General features: G+C 45.0%; 1 protein-coding gene across 1 annotated transcript in view; it reads left to right on the top strand.

The window, feature by feature from the left end:
• WDR48 (WD repeat domain 48) overlaps nucleotides 1-15,819 on the top strand; it is a 264,189-nt gene extending 248,370 nt beyond the window's left edge. Inside the window, exons 18-19 of the mRNA XM_063921834.1 lie at nucleotides 5,912-6,104; nucleotides 13,795-15,819. Of these exons, the coding sequence (XP_063777904.1) occupies nucleotides 5,912-6,104; nucleotides 13,795-13,890 (289 nt within the window). The 3' untranslated portion in view covers nucleotides 13,891-15,819. The remainder of the gene's footprint in view (nucleotides 1-5,911; nucleotides 6,105-13,794) is intronic.
• Nucleotides 15,820-20,516: the final 4,697 nt, after the last annotated feature.

Raw genomic sequence — 20,516 nt, forward strand, 5'->3', positions numbered from 1 at the left:
GTCGGCTGTGCGGGAACTCCAATCTGTGGATTACTCAGGCACTCAACTTCAAATTTACCAAGACCTAGCTCCCTCTACGTTTAAAAAAACGTCGAGACCTTGCTGTGATTACCAGAGTCCTCCGTACTAATTCTATTAAATATAAATGGGGATTCCCTTTTCAGCTCCAAGTAACCAAAGATGGGTCCCACCACTCCATTAAAACCTCTGCTCAAGGCTACGACTACCTCAAGACTCTTGCCATTTTTGATTCTCTACCTGCCGAGCTTAGGAATCAACTTACTCCCACGTCTCCGTCAAGGCCTGCGGCACCGACTCCGGTTTGGTCTACTAAATAACACGACATTCCGATGTCTGCAGATACGCAACTATGTTTTGCTGATTACAGGACAGTTGCCCCCCCCCCCCCTTTTTTTTTTTTTTAATCTAACTTTACGCACATTGCTCGTGTTGTTTTACGGGCTGTTAGATTTATGGGACTTATGGGTGTTGGTCCTGCCTGGACCCATTTGAAAATGTCCACCGTGCCTTGAATTGGTAAGGCTAATATTGAACTTAATAGCATGGGGCCGACTCAGGCTTTATATCCGACATTGTTGCTACTCCTACCTCGCTTTCCGTTGTTCTGTGCTACAGTCATTTACTAAATGTTATTATGTGGCATTGTTTGCTCTCCCAAAAAGGTGTACCCCCCTTCCCCCCCTTTTTTTTTTTTTTCTCTCCCACTCTGCAACTGGTTGCTGTCCCTGTAGTCATTTAGTTATGTGTTTGCCTAGTTAAATCAGGAAGTCAAATTGCTCTTTTTATGTTATGACCTGTTTATATCTATGCCCTCGCGCTTGACCGCTGGATGTCTTAGTTCTTGTTATACACGTTCTGGTTTTCTATTTACTGTTCTCTTATATTGTCGCTACCCCCCACACTGAAGGGGCTGCCTGATTGGCACTACCCCTTCCTCTTGTAGGCCCTACCTGCTTCTAGGCATGGGCCTGTTCTTTAAGTTCCTTCTTGCTCCTCTTCTTTTCTATTCCTTTCTGTCCCTTCACTCGTCCTACGGTTGGCCATGTCAATGGTTGTTAACTATATTGCACATGGGTGATTACTACCCTCCATGACCTTAAAATTGTTATCTATGAATGTCAATGGTCTTAATTCCCCGACAAAGCGTTCCATGGCGTTCCATTTTTTTGCCAGACACGAGCCAGATATAGTCTTTCTTCAAGAGACTCATTTTAAGTTCCCCCACCCTTCCTTAAACAGTAAAAAATATCCCCACACCTTTCACTCTACTATGTCAGCCAAGCGCAGGGGTACTGCTATACTGCTCCACCGAGATCTCCCTATAGTCATTCATGATTATCACGACGACAATGGTAGATTTATAATTCTCTCAGGTACCCTCAACCAGCAGCCTATCACATTGGCGTCCGTATATGCCCCAAACATGCAGCAGGGTTCTTTTTTTGGGACCTTCTCTGACCAGCTTTCTAAATTCCCAAATTCCAAAATTATAATTGCTGGGGATTGTAATATTACTCTTGACCCTCACTTTGATAGGTCTCACCCAGGCACGGGGACGTCCTCTCACACAAAGCTTTCTAAGCTTCTACGGAACTGTATCTCCTCTCACAACTTGTATGATAGCTGGAGGACTTTGTATCCTTCCGCCAGAGGCTTCACGCACTACTCACCCCCGCACGACCTCTACACCCGCATCGACTACATCTTTGTTGACCGTGACTCCACTCAGAGCCTCCACGGGGCACAAATAATCCCCACTACTTGGTCAGACCACTACGCCCTTATCTTGGACATTACTATCCCTCATACACTTTCGTCCCCTCGGACATGGCGTTTACAGGAGTCTCTTCTTCTTAAACCCTCTAACATTGTTGAAATTAACGCCATGATTCAGACCTACTTTACTGATGATAGCTCTCCTGATATTTCCCCTGCGGTATTATGGGAGGCTCATAAGGCCACGTTACGTGGCCTCCTCATTAATTTTTCCTCAACTCATAAAAAGATAGAGACTAAACGTATTCGTGATTCGGAGACGGAACTAACTTCCCTAACCCTTCTTCACCAGCGTTTCCCGAAAAAGCAACTTTATACTAAGATCCTCTCACTTAAGGGACAGTTGTCACAAATCCTCACAAAAAAAACGGTTAACTCACTCTTATGGATCCGCCAGAAATTTTATGAAAAATCAGATAGAGCTGACACTTTGTTGGCTCGCCGCCTCCGGGCTAAAAGGACACAAAACCGCATACTTGCCTTGAAATACTCTGAAGGATCCGTGACCTGTGACCCCAAAGTTATGGCCTCGCAATTTCACGATTATTATGAATCACTCTACAACTTACCTCCACCTGCTAATATTGATCCTCCTCACATTCCCAACATTCAACATTACCTCACCACCTGTCGCTTACCAAAACTTTCTGCTTCAGACCTAGAAACACTTAACGCCCCTATCTCCAACGAGGAAATCCTGGTTACAATAACTCAGTTGCGCCGCTCGTCCGCCCCAGGTCCCGATGGCTTTACTGCCATCTATTACAAAAATATTGCGCAATCTCTTCTCCCCATGCTTCACTCGTTATTCAACTCTTTACTGGAACTGGGCTCCCTTGATGCAGCCACCACCAGGGCTAACATTATCGTTATACCCAAACCTGACCGCGACCCGTTTTAATTGAAAAATTATAGACCCATTTCATTGTTAAATACAGACCTTAAGTTGTTCACTAAAATTCTTGCGAATAGATTAGCCCCATTCTTGCCGGTCTTAGTACATCCGGATCAAGTCGGTTTTATTCCTAATCGACAAGCAGCTGACAATACTCGCCGACTTATCAATCTTATTCATCTCTCTCAGCGGGATCTCTTCCGACCCTGGTGGTGGCTTTGGATGCAGAAAAAGCCTTTGATAGAGTAGCATGGCCCTTTATTCAGCAAACCTTGAAAAACGTGGGCATGCATGGTGCTTTTTATAATGCAGTCACCCCACTTTATCACAATCCTTCTGCTTCCATTCTCGTCAACGGTCTTTCTTCCCCGTTACTTTCTATTAAGAACGGCACCCGACAGGGCTGCCCACTTTCCCCACTGCTATTTGCTCTGGTAATGGAGCCTTTGGCGGCCAAAATCAGACTGAATACTAACATCTCGGGCATTGCGGTGGGGAACCATGAATTCAAGATAGCGTTGTATGCGGACGACGTCATTCTCACTTTAACTGACCCACTCATATCTTTACAACATCTGTTTGAGGAGATTCAAACTTATGGTCATCTGTCTAATTACAAACTCAACACCGATAAAACAGAGATCCTGGATCTACGCCTTCTACAGTCTTCTTACCCGTTTAAATGGCAACACACTAAACTAAAGTATCTAGGTATCTACTTAACTAAGTCTCACGCATCACTATACACAGCCAATTTTCCGCATCTATTCGCGTCTATACGTACCGATCTCGTGGGATGGAACAAATTCTATATCTCTTGGCTCGGGCGCATAGCTTCTATCAAAATGAACATACTTCCGCGATTGCTATATCTTTGGCAGACCCTCCCTATCCACATACCGACTAAAATATTGAAGAATCTGCAGAGAGATCTGTCTATCTTCATCTGGGCTGGAAAGAAACCCAGAGTCAAGATACGATTACTCCAACAACATCGTAACTCAGGGGGCCTCGGTGTGCCGGATTTGATTAACTATTACCGTGCTACACACTTAGCCTCCTGTGCTCTTTGGCACTCACCTCCTGAACAGAGGTTATGGACGCTTCTGGAAGCTCATGTAATAAATGTGTATTCTCCTTCAACCCTGTTATTGTGCGCGCCTCGCTCCCGCCCGGCCTCGTCTCTCTTGTTGCCGACGATGCATTTTACATTATCGATTTGGGATCAATGGACCCGTTATTATCGTCTTTGTTCCTATAATCCGTTACTGACTCCTATCTGGAACAATACCAAGTTCCCCCCAGGTACTAACCACCTTGCTTTTAAATATTGGACTTCTCACAACGTCCTTTTCCTGATTGACCTGGCACCCCTTTCTTCATTTCCCTTGTTTACGGACCTGCAATCACGCTTCTCTCTTCTCCACTCAACTTTCTATCAATTCCTGCAAATTCGTCACTTTTATTCTACTCTATGTAAAACTGCACATCCTATACCTAAACCTGCATTTGAATCTTTATGTTGTGGTCAACGCTCTACAAAAGGTTTGTTGACCGCTATTTACCAAATCTTACTCTCACACAACTCCGCTGCAAAAGAGGCTCATGAAATAGCGTGGGAACGAGATATAGGGGAGACGTTGACTATCGAGGAATGGGCTGACATCAGACAGGAAATTGCTAAGAGCTCCTTGTCGGTTCGTATCAAAGAAAATTCTTATAAAATCTATTACCGATGGTACTTTGTGCCGTCTAGACTTCAGGCTATTTACCCTTCCTGCTCTGATAGATGTTGGAGACTTTGTGGGCAGAGGGGAACCATGCTGCATGTTTTGTGGGATTGCCTGCCGCTACTGGCGTCAAATTCATAAACTAATACTAGAAATCACCGATGTGGTTATTCCTAACTCACCATATTACTCTCTACTTTTGCGCCAGGTTCCGGACACGTCGAGCCATTTACTAAAACTAATTAAGCACATTTTAAATTACGGCCAAATGCCAAATTGCAGCAAATTGGAAATCCACCTCTCCCCCCTACTCTTCCCGCCACTATTAATGCTATATGGACCACATACAAGCTGGAACGCATCACCGCTGCCCTTCATGACACATCAGTCACTTTTATGCGCACTTGGACGCCATGGACAACACACTTTAATGCTGAATCGCCCTTGACAACCATCTGATCCACTATTTATATAGATGACAGAATTCGATCTTGTGACCAACCTTGTCTGGCCAACGCTCTCGCCCTCCCTCCCCCCTTTCTTTTTTCTTCCTCTTTTCTCTTTTCATGTTTTGATCTATCTATAACTGTATTGTAGTTTCAATTGCCATTCTTTGATATTTGATGAATAGGATCGCTACGACCTGTGCTGTTATTATGTCTTTTTATTGCCTCAATTTTATGCACCTCCCGTGTTGATCCACAAATATTGTCTAATGTGTATGCATCTGTTTTTCTTAATGCAAAAACTATTAAAACTTATTTAAAAAAAAAACTGGAGTGTCAAGGATAGCCATCACTGATGTAGTATGTAAAATCTACACCTACCTTCCTTGGTACATTTTTATGTGCTGTCTCATACAGTATGACATCACAGCATGCAAATGTAGATATCATTGTCGGAAAACTGTTTACTTATAAGGGAATATCTATCCATTTAACATAGGATAAGGTTCTTACATAGCACAAGAACGATGAATTTTATAGCTACAGAGCATTTATGTGATATAGAGTAGGTCAGGATACGAGGAACTGTGGAATTCAGTCAATCATCCTTCTGGTAGAAAATCTGTATCCACCTAGATCAGGGCAAACAAGTGGCATCTGGAATCCAACAAATTTTTCAAATACAAGAAAATGTATTGGAGCAACAGAGATGCTGGTAAATCCTCTTGTAGTGTGGGAGATATGACTGCACCAAGCATTAACCATTCTCCTGGTGATAGCGGAGTGTAATATCTCCATTGTATATTGTATTTTACCTTTTGCCTATAAGGACATATACTCATAATAATAATAATAATATGAATAATTTTATTTATATAGCGCTCTTTCTACAGTAGGACTCAAGGCACTTAACAGTATGAACATAATATAGTACAGAATAGAAGGGTTAAGCACCACTTATAGGTAGCAGGGCACTTAGTGAAAAAAGGACCTCCACCAAGAGAATCGTAAATGAACCCTTTTTGTGTATTTTCCATGGCCAGGGACAGATTGTCAGCCAGTGACATGCTGCAAGTCAGAAAGGTGATGGAACACGTGTACGAGAAAATCATAAACGTGGATACAGAATCTCAGACAACTAGTTCCTCTAATAATGAAAAGCCTGGAGAACAAGAGAAAGAGGAGGACATCGCCGTGCTGGCAGAGGAGAAGATTGAGCTCTTGTGTCAAGATCAGGTAATTTAGTTGTCTGTCCTTATAGGTTGTTATATACTGAAGTCCTCCTTTGTAACCATATAAAGTATATATAATATATATATATATATTATATTAGGTGTTCCCTCTCTATATGCACTTCCAGCAGTCTGCAGGTATAGGGTTAGATGTAACAACACTCCAAATATATTACAGCGGTGGTGCATGCAATGCGACAGGTTGTCAGACGATTTGTGGGATAATATAAGAATGATCAGTGGCACTGACCATTCCGACACCTGCAGCTATCAATTTCGGGCCAGTTGACTCCTACTGGAGGTGGCTGCTGCCGCCAGCTCGGGACCGCGCACGGGAGATCTCGCGATAATAGTGAAAACTTGCGTATGCATACTGGAGCCGGCAGGTGGGTGAGATACAGCGCATCAGCACTAGGTCGATGCACTGTGGAAGCTGACGGGGATCGCCGGAGGGGTAGTTTTCACTCTCTCACTCCGGAAAAAAAGATGCTTATACATCTTGTCACTACTGCTTCCTGCAAGGCGAAGCAGGAAGACAAATACCAACCCGATTAGTGCCTGGTAATACATTTACCCCAAAATGTACAGACAACTCAAATAATGCAAGCCACTCTGTGTCCTATTATGTGCCATTCTCACACATAACACCCACGCCTATACCAATTCCAAGGATTGTCTACTTACCTGAATACAAAAACTGTTGTGATGCATTTATTCAGGCCCAGTTTCTTGTGGATACAGTCACTGGGGTAGATGTCAGTTATCAGCACATGTTATGTGCTGCTTCCCCCATGTATAACAGTGTTGGTGTGTGCTGCATGAAGCGCCCCTGTCTATATAAAAGATAGCACGCTGATATGCCGGGTAATGTATGAATGTTCAGTGGCACTGACCGATCTGACACCTGCAGCTATCAATTCACCACAGCAGGGAAAGCACTTGAAATAATAGCAAAATCTTGAGCTTGCACAGAGGAGCCGGCTGAGGGAGAAAGACAGTGCATCAACACTAAGGCTGATGCACTGTGTGCTAGGGATGGCCATCGATGATCGCCATTGATGGATAACCTCAGTGGTGTGAAACCATCTGCAAGGTTGCCACTGATTATTTCACCCATTGATGATCACTCCCTACTTTAGAGAGCCCGGGGGTGGGGCTTAGTGGCTTTCAGGGGTGGGGCTATGTTCCATATTTCAACACCTTGAAGGAAGAAGAAGAAAAAAGTTGGTAGCACCATATCATCGATGGCGCTAAACGGTAAAGAGGCGAAGCCGGAAGCACCATACCCGCGTGATACGAGCATGTAGAATACATCTACCCTACTGTTACTTAGAAGAGCTATGTGGCTTCTGCATTCAGCTGTAGGGTTGGTTTCTTTTCCAAGCACAGGGATTGGCAGTACACTAATGACTGTGGGTGTTGCTATTATACAGTTACATCTGTAAATCTTCAGCCATTCCTTTCACCTTCACCAATTACCATTTAGCCATGAGCCTCAAGGGGTCCCGCTGTGCTGCTATGATGTAGTCAGTCACTTGCAATCCACCATTCCTCTGTGTTCACTGGTCCCTTTTTGTTAGTGTCTAAACTGTGGGCAGGTGAAGAGGACTAGTGTTGATAGGTCAGGCTTTGGGAGTGAAGAGAGAGAAAGTATCAACCAACCTGCTCCTAACTGTCATTTGTCTAACGTCCTAGTGGATGCTGGGGACTCCGTAAGGACCATGGGGAATAGACGGGCTCCGCAGGAGACATGGGCACTTTAAGAAAGAATTTAGATTCTGGAGTGCTCTGGCTCCTCCCTCTATGTCCCTCCTCCAGACCTCAGTTTGAATCTGTGCCCGGACGAGCTGGGTGCTGTTTAGTGAGCTCTCCTGAGCTTGCTATAAGAAAGTATTTTGTTAGGTTTTTTTATTTTCAGGGAGCTCTGCTGGCAACAGACTCCCTGCATCGTGGGACTGAGGGGAGAGAAGCAGCCCTACTCTCTGCAGATAGGTCCTGCTTCTTAGGCTACTGGACACCATTAGCTCCAGAGGGATCGTACACAGGATCTCACCCTCGTCGTCCGATCCCGGAGCCGCGCCGCCGTCCCCCTCGCAGAGCCGGAAGACAGAAGCCGGGTGAAAGAAGCAAGAAGACTTCGAAATCGGCAGCAGAAGACTCCAGTCTTCACTGAGGTAGCGCACAGCACTGCAGCTGTGCGCCATTGCTCCCACACTACACCCACATACTCCGGTCACTGTAAGGGTGCAGGGCGCAGGGGGGGGGCGCCCTGGGCAGCAGTTAGAGACCTCTTTGGCAAAAGTTTGCATATATACAGTTGGGCACTGTATATATGTATGAGCCCCCGCCAAAAATTGTACATGAAAGCGGGACAGAAGTCCGCCGTCGAGGGGGCGGGGCTTCTTCCTCAGCACTCACCAGCGCCATGTTTTTTCTCCACAGCACCGCTGAGAGGAAGCTCCCCAACTCTCCCCTGCAGATACACGGTAAAAGAGGGTAAAAAGAGAGGGGGGGCACATAATTAGGCGCAAAAATCAATATAACCAGCAGCTACTGGGTTAACATTAAGTTACTGTGTTATTCCTGGGTAAATAGCGCTGGGGTGTGTGCTGGCATACTCTCTCTCTGTCTCTCCAAAGGGCCTTATGGGGGAATTGTCTTCAGATGAGCATTCCCTGAGTGTGTGGTGTGTCGGTACGTGTGTGTCGACATGTCTGAGGTAAAAGGCTCCCCTAAGGAGGAGATGGAGCAAATATGTGTGTGAGAGGGTGTCTCCGTCGACAACGCCGACACCTGTTTGGATATGTGTAATTAAGTGCTAAGGTGAATTTATTGCACAAAAGATTAGAGAACAGACAGGGAATCTACCCATGTCTGTCCCTATGTCGCAGAGACCTTCAGAGTCTCTAAATAATCACTATCCAAAATAATAGACACTGATATCGACACGGAGTCTGACTCCAGTGTCAACTACGATAATGCAAAGTTACAGCCAAAATGGCAGAAAAGTATTCAATATATGATTATTGTAATAAAAGATGATTTGCATATCACTGATGACTCATCTGTCCCTGACACGAGGGTACACATGTTTAAGGGGAAGAAAGCTGAGGTAAATTTCCCTCCTCTCATGATGAAAAAGAGCGGGAAACTCCAGACAAGACTGCAGTTTCCCACAAATAATTCTCAGGGAGTATCCTTTCCCTACTAGGGCCAGGATACGATGGGAATCTTCCCCTAGGGTGTCACGTTTGCCCAAAAGGTAGCCCTGACGTAACAGCTATCCTCAGGGATCCTGCAGATAGCGTGCACATTCTGGTACACTACTCAGACCGGCGATTGTGTCGGCATGGGTTTATAGCGCTGTGGCAGCGTGGACAGGTACCTTATCAGCAGAGATTGAGACCCTAGTATGTATGTGTGTATATATATATATATATATATATGTATATATAGAGATATATATATATATTAAAGATGCTGTCTTAAGAGATATATATATATATATCTAATATAAAACATGCCCAAAGAGACATGAGTTTACTGGGTCCTAGAGTCAAAGCTATGTCGATTTCTGCTTGACGTGTCCTGTAGAATATGCAATGGACAGATGATGCTGACTTAAGAGGCATATGGAAGGCTGAGGATTGTGTGGAGAAGGGTTCTCGGACCTGGTCTCCACAGCTATAGCTGGTAATTCTGATCTTTTGCCTTATATTCCTGCACAGCCTAGGAAAGCACGACATTATCAAATGCAGCCTTTCGAACAAAGAAACAAGTAAGTCAGAGGTGCGTCCTTTCTTGCCAGAGGCAGGGGCAGAGGAAAGAAGCTGCACAACACAGCTAGTTCCCAGGAACAGAAGTCCTCCCTGGCCTCTACAAAATCCACCGCATGTCGCTGGGGCTCCACAGGCGGAGCTAGGCCCGGTGGGGGCACGCCTTCGTAAGTTCAGCCACAAGTGGGTTCACTCCCTGTTAGATCCCTGGGCAATAGATATTGTGTCTCAGGGATACAAGCTGGACTTTGAGGAGATGCCCCCTCACCGACGGCCCTGCCGGCTTACCCCCACGAGAGGGAAACAGTGTTAACTGCAATTCACAAATTGTATCTTCAACAGGTGGTGGTCAAGGTTCCCCTCCTTCAACAAGGAGGGGGTTATTATTCGACCATGTTGTAGTCCCGAAACCGGACGGTTCGGTCAGACCCATATTGAATTTAAAATCCCTGAACATATACCTGAAAAGGTTCAAGTTCAAGATGGAATCGCTAAGAGCGTTCATTGCAAGCCTTAAATGGGGAGATTTTATGGTGACTCTGGACATAAAGGATGCATACCTTCATGTCCCCATTTATCCACCTCATCAGGCGTACCTCTGATTTGTGGTACAGGATTGTCATTACCAATTTCAGACGTTGCCGTTTGGTCTCTCCACGGCCCCGAGAATATTCACCAAGGTAATGGCGGAAATGATGGTGCTCCTGCGGAAGAAAGGTGTCACTATTATCCCGTACTTGGACGATCTCCTCATAAAAGCGGGATCAAGAGAGCAGTTCCTGAACAGCGTATCACTTTCTCTGGAAGTGTAACGGCAACACGGCTGGATTCTATATATTCCAAAGTCGCAGTTGGTTCCTACAGCTCATCTGCCTCTCCTAGGCATGATCCTAGACACAGACCAGAAAAGGGTTTATCTCCCGATAGAGAGAGCTCAGGAGCTCATGACACTGGTCAGGAATCTATTAAAACCAAAACAGGTGTCAGTGCATCACTGCACTCGAGTCCTGGGAAGGATGGTGGCATCATACAAGGCCATTCCCTTCGGCAGGTTCCATGCGAGGACCTTCCAATGGGACTTACTGGACAAGTGGTCCGGATCACATCTTCAGATGCATCGGTTAATCACCCTATCCCCCAGGGCCAGGGTGTCTCTCCTGTGGTGGCTGCAGAGTGCTCACCTTCTCGAAGGTCGCAGATTCGGCATTCAGGACTGGGTCCTGGTGACCACGGATGCAAGCCTCCGAGGGTGGGGGGCAGTCACACAGGGAAGAAATTTCCAAGGGCTGTGGTCAAGTCAGGAGACTTGCCTTCCCATCAACATCCTGGAACTAAGGGCCATTTACAACGCCCTTCGTCAAGCGGAGTCCCTGCTTCGCGACCAACCGGTTCTGATTCAGTCAGACAACATCACCGCAGTCGCTCATGTAAACCGCCAAGGCGGCACAAGGAGCAGGGTGGCGATGGTAGAAGCCACCAGAATTCTTCGCTGGGCGGAGAATCACGTAAGCGCACTGTCAGCAGTGTTCATTCCGGTAGTGGACCACTGGGAAGCAGACTTCCTCAGCAGGCACGACCTCCACCCGGGAGAGTGGGGACTTCATCAGGAAGTCTTCACGCAGATTGCAAGTCGGTGGGAACTGCCACAGGTGGACATGATGGCATCCCGCCTCAACAAAAAGCTGCAGAGATATTGCGCCAGGTCAAGAGACCCTCAGGCGATAGCTGTGGACGCACTGGTGACACCGTGGGTGTTCCAGTCGGTCTATGTATTTCCTCCTCTTCCTCTCATACCCAAGGTGCTGAGAATCATAAGAAAAAGAGGAGTGAGAACAATACTCATTGTTCCGGATTGGCCAAGAAGCACTCGGTATCCAGATCTGCAAGAAATGCTCATAGAGGACCCGTGGCCTCTGCCTCTAAGACAGGACTTGTGCAACAGGGGCCCTGTCTGTTCCAAGACTTACCGCGGCTGCGTTTGAAGGCATGGCGGTTGAACGCCGGATCCTAGCAGAAAAAGGCATTCCGGATGAGGTCATTCCTACGCTGATAGAGGCTAGGAAGGATGTGACGGCTCAACATTATCACCGTATATGGCGAAAATATGTGGCTTGGTGTGAGGCCAGGAATGCCCCTACGGAGGAATTCCAGCTTGGCTGTTTCCTTCACTTCCTACAGTCGGGAGTGACTTTGGGCCTTAAATTGGGTTCCATTAAGGTTCAGATTTCGGCCTTATCCATTTTCTTTCAAAAAGAACTGGCTTCTCTGCCTGAAGTTCAGACGTTTGTAAAGGGAGTGCTGCATATTCAGCTCCCTTTTGTGCCTCCAGTGGCACCTTGGGATCTTAACGTGGTGGAGGTTCCTGAAATCACACTGGTTTGAACCACTCAGAACGGTGGAAGTAAAATATCTCACGTGGAAGGTGGTCATGCTATTGGCCTTGGCTTCGGCTAGGCGTGTGTCAGAATTGGCGGCTTTGTCACATAAAAGCCCTTATCTGGTTTTCCATGCGGATAGTGCAGAATTGCGGACCCGCCCACAATTTCTGCCGAAAGTGGTTTCATCCTTTCATATAAACCAACCTATTGTGGTGCCTGTGGCTACTACTGACTTGGAGGATTCCGAGTCACTGGATGTGGTCAGGGCTTTGAAGGTTTATGTAGCCAGAATGGCTAAGGTCAGGAAGCAGAATCTTTGTTTATCCTGTATGCTTCCAACAAGCTTGGGGCGCCTGCTTCAAAGCAAACTATTGCTCGCTGGATCTGTAACACGATTCAGCAGGCTCATTCTGCGGCTGGGTTGCCCGAGGGGTCTCGGCATTATAGCTTTGCCGAGCGGCTACTTGGTCAGGTTCAAACAACTTTGCAAAGTTCTACAAGTTTGATACCCTGGCTGAGGAGGACCTTGTGTTTGCTCATTCGGTGCTGCAGAGTCATCCGCACTCTCCCACCTGTTTGGGAGCTTTGGTATAATCCCCATGGTCCTTACGGAGTCCCCAGCATCCACTAGGACGTTAGAGAAAATACGATTTTACTTACCGGTAAATCTTTCTCGTAGTGGATGCTGGGCGCCCGTCCCAAGTGCGGACTTCTTCTGCAATGCTTGTATATAGTTATTGCTTAAATAAGGGTTATGTTATAGTTGCATAAGGGTTTATCTGATGCTCTGTGATTGTTCATACTGTTAACTGGGTAAAGTTATCACAAGTTATACAGTGTGATTGGTGTGGCTGGTATGAGTCTTACCCTGGATTCCCAAAATCCTTTCCTTGTACTGTCAGCTCTTCCGGGCACAGTTTCTCTAACTGAGGTCTGGAGGAGGGACATAGAGGGAGGAGCCAGAGCACACCAGAATCTAAATTCTTTCTTAAAGTGCCCATGTCTCCTGCGGAGCCCGTCTATTCCCCATGGTCCTTACGGAGTCCCCAGCATCCACTACGGACTACGAGAAATAGATTTACCGGTAAGTAAAATCTTATTTTTACAGGCTATGTTTGAAAAATGAAAGGATTTGATTGGCTGATACTGTATCTCTCTCCAAGCTTTGTGTAATCTCCCCCTCTGTATGATAAAGCAAGTGTTGTTTGGTGGATAATTTACACTGTAAGCCACCTTGTTTTATCAATTGAATGGGTAAACATTCTCTTTTCTGCGGAATATGTATGTAGTTCTACCCAGCTGAAGTGTCACAAGATGCCTCCTTCTGGCATAAGGTATAACAATTACTACTTGACATGCTGTACAGGAGAGGTGTCCTCTTATTTTAAAAACAAAAAGCATTTATCTTTATTTCTAGTAGGTACATCCTAAAGTTAAAGGTATTATTTAATTAGTAATGGCTAGATTCATTTTGCTCCCCCAATCCATCTTCATGCTATACACATAAACTTAGAATCACCTGTGTTTTTGTTTCCTGCAGATTCTAGACCCCAATATGGACCTGCGGACTGTGAAACATTTCATTTGGAAGAGTGGGGGTGATTTAACCCTCCACTATCGCCAGAAGTCGACGTGAAAGGATTCCAAGGAGCTAGAAGGCTGTTATTCACTCTTGTGGATTGAGCCCTACTGAACTCTTACATAGATGTTATTTGAGACAGTACGGACATTCCCATATATGCTTAGTTAATTTAACTGTAACAAATGATCAAGGATGACCTCTGCTCTAGTTACCTGAGGATCCACAAGGAAAGGCTAAACAAAATTGGCAACCCATTGTTTTGTTTTAATATACAGACTTGTCGGTAGACTCTTTATTTGTCTCTCTGTCCCATCTCCCATCTACTCTTTCTGTACAGTTTTCTGTCTTTCAGAAGCACTTGGTATCGAGCCTCCTACACTCTGTGTGTCAATGCACATTCCAGCCATCAAGTGTCTGTTTTCTCCCATTTTAAAATGTTGGTAGCCTAGCGTTCCAGCAATTGTCTACTCTTTGTTTAAAAATGCCAACTGTTCTTGTGGAACAATTTCTGTACACGGGGAATACTGTGACATGTTCCCAAGCAGGGTGCATCTTGTGATGCTGTGCATCGTATTAGATTAAGTTCCCTGTGTCACATAGGTGATCACCAGACACTGAGCCAAGTCCTGCGTTAAGGCGACTCATGACAAAATTTGCGCTGACACTATATTTTGTAACCTAAATATTCAGAGATTTGTGAAAAAGTTTCTGAAAATTTAAAGCAGAAAGCAACAAATTTCATATTTACTAGATGAAGTTCTTGCTTTTGGAAATGTAAATATTGTTACAGTTTTTGCCAATAGAATCGTGTACAGGTTCACCAGTCAGGACGTGATGTGCTGTTTTTAAGGAATGAATGGACAGGTTATTCGTAAAATGTTTAGTTTAGCTTATTGGTAGGCAGTGTTAAAAATGTATCTCTTAGCTAATCAAATCCTTGGAGTCAATATTTGGCAGGATTTTTAAAAGGGTAGTATTGCCTCTTTTTATTTTTTTTATTTTTAGGAGACCTCTCGCCCTAATTGACAGAATGTGTTCCCATCCCTTAGTAAAGCTGATTGGTTAGGCACTTGGCAACATTTGGCACTCCAGCTTTTGTTGAACTACACATTGCAGCATGCCCTGCTACAGTACAGCATGGCCAAATAGCAAAACTGTAGCAGGGCATGCTGGGATGTGTAGTTCAACAGCTGGAGTGCCAAAGGTCCCATCACTGACCTAGTCCATTGACAGAAATAATCTATTGAGTCTCCACCCTTACTTGTAGGTAGCAAAAGATAGTCACATTTTTTTGAGCCTAGAACTTGACAGCGTTGACACTTCAATAATCCATTAATTGCTTGAAGGTCAGTAATGGTTATAAATAAACCAAATGGCATTATAGTAATCATAATAATAATACTTCCCCTTGAAGACAAACTGGTATTAAGATTACATAGGTTTGCATTTTATTTTTTCATTCCAGTGTGGCTTTAATGTGTTTTTTTTTTTTTTAATGTTTGTTTTAATATAACCAGCTATTTCCTCTGTGGTAGGATATCCAATGTTACCCATAATTATGAAGCGATATACCCATGTGACCAGAACATTAAATCTACCCCATATTTCCTTTTAGTTAACTTAATCTATTGCCATTTCTCCTATTAATTTAGGTTAATTGGTAGTGAAAATGATGGCAAAATAAATATTGTGAATTAATGATTTTGAGTGGTAAAACGGGACTGTCCTGGGAAAACCAGAACACATAAGAGTGGATTATGGTGTTAGTACATTATACTGTTTTAAGATAATTGTATTGTCTTTCCCCATATTATAGGCAGAAGTTCACATGACTTCTGTAACAATTTTACTGCCACAAAACATTTCATAGACAGGATTTCACTGAGCCTGCTATATGCAGAATAGAGTATACTTAGGCATGTAATATTTGTTTCATATTTAGAATTATTGCAATTTTATAAAAATAAAAAAAAATCACCTGTTCTCATCAGTATAATTGTGTATGTTCCTAAAATTCGCAATTATCACTCTTTACCAAGGCTCAGTAATTTGTGTTGTGTATTTATACCAAGTTACTCATTTGTTCCATTCCTTGGGGAAATGTAGTCATAGTAATTATATATTTTTTTTGTTTAATTGTAATCAAAACTCTCTTTTAAAATTGTAAATTTCCACTTATCACACTTCTGATACAGTTGTAGTTCTGGAGAACAAACTAATTAGTATGAAGTGTACTTTATGGTTGTATAGAATAAAATATTTGATTAAATAACATTACTTGCATCTGATTTGAGGTCTGGCAACGGAGAAGAGCATAACAACACTTACTATTGTTAAGGACTAACTCCCAGATTTATCAAGCCTTGGAGAGTGATAAATTGCACGTTATAAAGTACCAACCAATCAGTTCTTAACTGTCATTTTTCAAACACAGCCTGTAACATAGCAGATAGGAGCTGCTTGACTGGTACATTATCACCATGCAATTTATCACGCTCCAAGGCTTGATAAATCTGGACCATATTCTGTAGTTTTACAACTAGGGGGCGGTCACACAAATAAACGGACTTCACATTTAGGGGAGAATTCAATTGCAGGCGAAGGGCACAAATTGCCTATTTGGTAGCGAACACTTTTGTGAGAGATCTGGCTGCCGTGCATATTCGACCAGGTGAACGGATTCACCCTTAATTGAATCCCCCGCCCCCCTTACACACTATCTTACATGGTAGAAATCATGCACATGATCTTACAATAAAAGAAGGAAGAGAAACATGACAGTATTACATAGTAGGAAAAAAAAAGTTAAAGGGTCTTTCTAACTTTTGCTTCAGTTTACCGTCCTACCTTTCTGTGTCACTTATTATATACATCGCTAAGTCTTTCTGCCTTTATTCTGTAGTTTGAGCTATATTTTTAGATCATCTGGCAGAGTTGTTTATTTCTGCTGCCCTGCTATACAACACAGCCTGATTCTGAGTTGTACGTTCCTGTGACAGCTTTAGCGTCTTCTGAAGTTTATGGTAATGCTAGTATCAGCCCTGCCCCTGGTGTACAGCAATGCGTCTGAATGTGCAAGGACTAAGATGTCTGCTTTGAGCTTCTATAGACTCTGTAATACCGCCATCTGTCGCACCAGTCCTATGGCAGGAGGGGATTTTCCATCTGAGTATGGCCTCCAATGTGAGCAATTGTGTACGCAACCACTTCAGCAACACTCCCATAGCACCCACGTAAGACAGACCATTTCAATGCATCTGAATAGACACCTTTCTGTAACCACCCAGGAACACTCGGCACAATTGCAACTGCAGCTCTATGTGTACACACTGTGTAACGAATACACCATACCAGGCTCCGAAACAGGCCTAAACCTGTGACTTAATATATGTAAATTTAATTACTTGTGAGTTGCCGGTACCTGTGATATTTCATCAGGGAACAGATGGGATGGAAAGTGACAGGGGCAGAGGCACCTATAGGAAGTAGAGGCAGAGGTACTTATGGGGAGTGGAGTGGGAGACTGAGGCACGTGTAATAAGGCACAGACACGAATATGGAGGGGGCAAAGGCACCCACGTGTAAGATACGGGATGTAGTTGACATCCCGACGGTCAGAAGGCCGGCGCCTGGAATCTCAACAGCTGTCAGAATGCGGACGCTTGAATCATAAACGTAAGTATGCCGGGAGGGTTAGGCTTAGGGTTATTTCTCTAACGTCCTAGTGGATACTGGGGATCTGTACTTTAGTACCATGGGGTATAGGTCGTTGGGTCGACACAAATTAGGTTGACCACTATTGGTCAACATGCATTAGGTCGACAGGGTCACTAGGTAGACAGGTCAAAAGGTCGACGTGAGTTTTTTTTTTTTTTACTTTTTTGTGTCATTTTCTTCGTAAAGTGACGGGGAACCCCAATTAGTGCACCGTGTCCCCTCGCAATGCAAGCGAACTTCGGGCAAGGTTACCATTCCCAATTTCAGTCCATGTGGATCGTAAAATATGAAAAAGTTTTTTAAAAAAAGTAAAAAAATGTGAAAAACTCATGTCGACCTTTTGAACTGTCGACCTAATGACTGTCGACCTAATTGGCCGTATCCCGTATAGATCAGGTCCACTGGAGCCTGGCACTTTAAAACCTTTAGTGTGTGTGTTGGCTCCTCCCCTCTATGGTCTTCCTACCAAACTCAGTTTAGAAAAATGTGCCCAAGGAGCATTTCTCTGGAGCTCCAGAGAGTTTGCTTTAATTTTTGTTTTAGTTTATTGTTTTCAGTAGTCCTGGTTGGCAACCAGGCTACCTGCTTCGTAGGTATGGGAAAACCCCCGTTAGTAGATACTTCTGTGTCCAGACTGTCTAAGAAGTTGATACTGCCGGTGCCAGGAGCTATATCCCTAAAAGAGCCGGCTGACTGTAAAATTGAGACCATTCTCAAGGCAATTTATACGGCAGCGGGCGTAGCATAGCGCCCCACAATACTTTGTGGGTGGATTTCCAGGGCAATTGTCAAGTGGTCCGATAATATTAATGAATTAGACAATCTGCCCCAGGATGAGGTCCATTACTCTGCTGCAACACATACAGGATGCTGCAAATTTTATGAGCGATGCTATAAAGGAATTGTGTAAGATAAATGTTCGTACTACTGCTATGGTAGTTTCAGCACGCAGGGCTCTGTGGTTGCGTCAATGGTCAGCAGATGCTGATTCCAAAAAGGGTGTCGAAAGTCTTCCCTTTACAGGTGATGCCTTGTTTGGGGATGAATTGAATAAATGGATTTCCTAGGCAATGGCGTGCAAGTCTACCTGTTTGCCATCGGCTGTGCCACCTGCTAGATGTTCTTACACAGGACCCTCCTTGCAGTCCTTTTGTGTGGCAAGGTTCAGAGGCAGGGGCCGGGGAGTCTCCACCACTCCAAGATGATCACGTGGTAAGTCCCGTAAACCTACACCTGCTTCATCCCTGGACCAGACCACCGGATCCCCTGCCACGAAGCCTTCCACGTGACTGGTGAGGGATCTCATTTTCCAGGGATACCGGCTGGAATTTCAAACACTTTTTCCTCCCAGATTTTTCAAATCGGGCTTACCAGTTTTGCCCGCTGCAAAAGTTACCTTGCAAGAGGCAATTCAAAAACTTTTGCAGACAGGGGTGGTGGTTTTAGTACTGCCTCCATTACACAAAAGGGGATTTTACTACAGTCTTTTCGTCGTTCCAAAACCGGATGGTTCGGTGCGACCCATCTTAAACATGAAGTCTCTAAACCCGTATCTATGGGTGTTCAAATTCAAGATGGAATCCCTGTGGGCGGTGGTGTCTGGCCTGGAGGAGGGGGAATTCTTGGTATCCCTGGATGTCAAGGATGCTTACCTACACATTCCCATGTGGCCCCCTCATCAGGCTTACCTCAGGTTCGCCATCTTGGATGACCACTTCCAATTTCAGGCCTTGCCCTTTGGCCTGTCCACAGCTCCGAGGGTCTTCACCAAAGTCATGGTGGAGATAATGCTGCAACTGCGCAGGGTGGGAGTCAACATAGTCCCCTACTTGGACAAGCTCCTGAAAAAGGCTATGTCCAGGGAGCGTCTATTGCACAGCATCGATCTGACGACTCGCCTGTTTACGGATCATGGGTGGATTCTAATCTTCCAGAAATCTCACCTGGAACCGACCCAATGTCTCCAATTCCTGGGAATGATACTGGATACAGTGGCTCAAAAGGTATTTTTCCCGATGTGCAAGGCCTTGGCCATCCACGCTTTGGTCCGCTCAGTGATCCGTCCTCGCGAGGTGTCCATACATCTTTGCATGTGTTTGCTGGGCAAGATGGTTGCTGCTTACGAGGCAATCCAATATGGCAGATTTCATGCCCGGCCTTTTCAGCTGAATCTTCTGGATAAATGATCGGGCTCTCACCTTCACATGCATCAGGAAGTGATCTTCTCTCCGAAAGCCTGAATTTCTCTGTTATGGTGGCTACAAGTTCCTCACCTGGCAGAAGGCAGGAATTACAATATCTAATCATGGATTCTACTGACAACGGATGCCAGTCTCTGGGGTTGGGGGGCTGTGACCCAAGAGGCCCAGTTCCAGGGGATATGGTTAAGTCAGGTATCCACTCTGCCGATAAACGTCCTGGAACTCAGGGCAGTTTGCAATGCCGTTCTGCAAGCTTCCCATCTCCTGAGGGATCGGGCGATCCAGGTACAATCGGACAACGCCACGGCGGTGGCGTACATAAACCGACAAGTGGGAACAAGAAGCAGAGCAGCGATGCAAGAAGTGTCAAAAATTCTCCTCTGGGCCGAGGCCAACGCAAGGGCAATCTCAGCCATATTCATTCCAGGAGTGGACAACTGGGAAGCGAACTTCTTCAGCAGACATGACCTCCATCCGGGGAAATGGAGCCTACATCCCCAGGTGTTTCAACAGTTAATTCACCGCTGGGGCTGTCCGCAGATAGACCTGATGGCTTCTTGTCTCAACAAGAAGCTATGCTGTTACTGTTCCAGAGTGAGGGATCCACAGACTGTAGCAGTGGACGCGCTGACAACGCCTTGGACATACCATTTTGTGTACCTGTTCCCTCCTCTACCGCTAATCCCAAGGGTTCTAAAAAGACTAAGAAGGGAAAGCATTCTAGCAATTCTAATTGCCCCGGATTGGCCTCGATGGGCTTGG

The sequence above is a fragment of the Pseudophryne corroboree genome, chromosome 5 (assembly GCF_028390025.1).
Source record: "Pseudophryne corroboree isolate aPseCor3 chromosome 5, aPseCor3.hap2, whole genome shotgun sequence".
NCBI lineage: Eukaryota > Metazoa > Chordata > Amphibia > Anura > Myobatrachidae > Pseudophryne > Pseudophryne corroboree.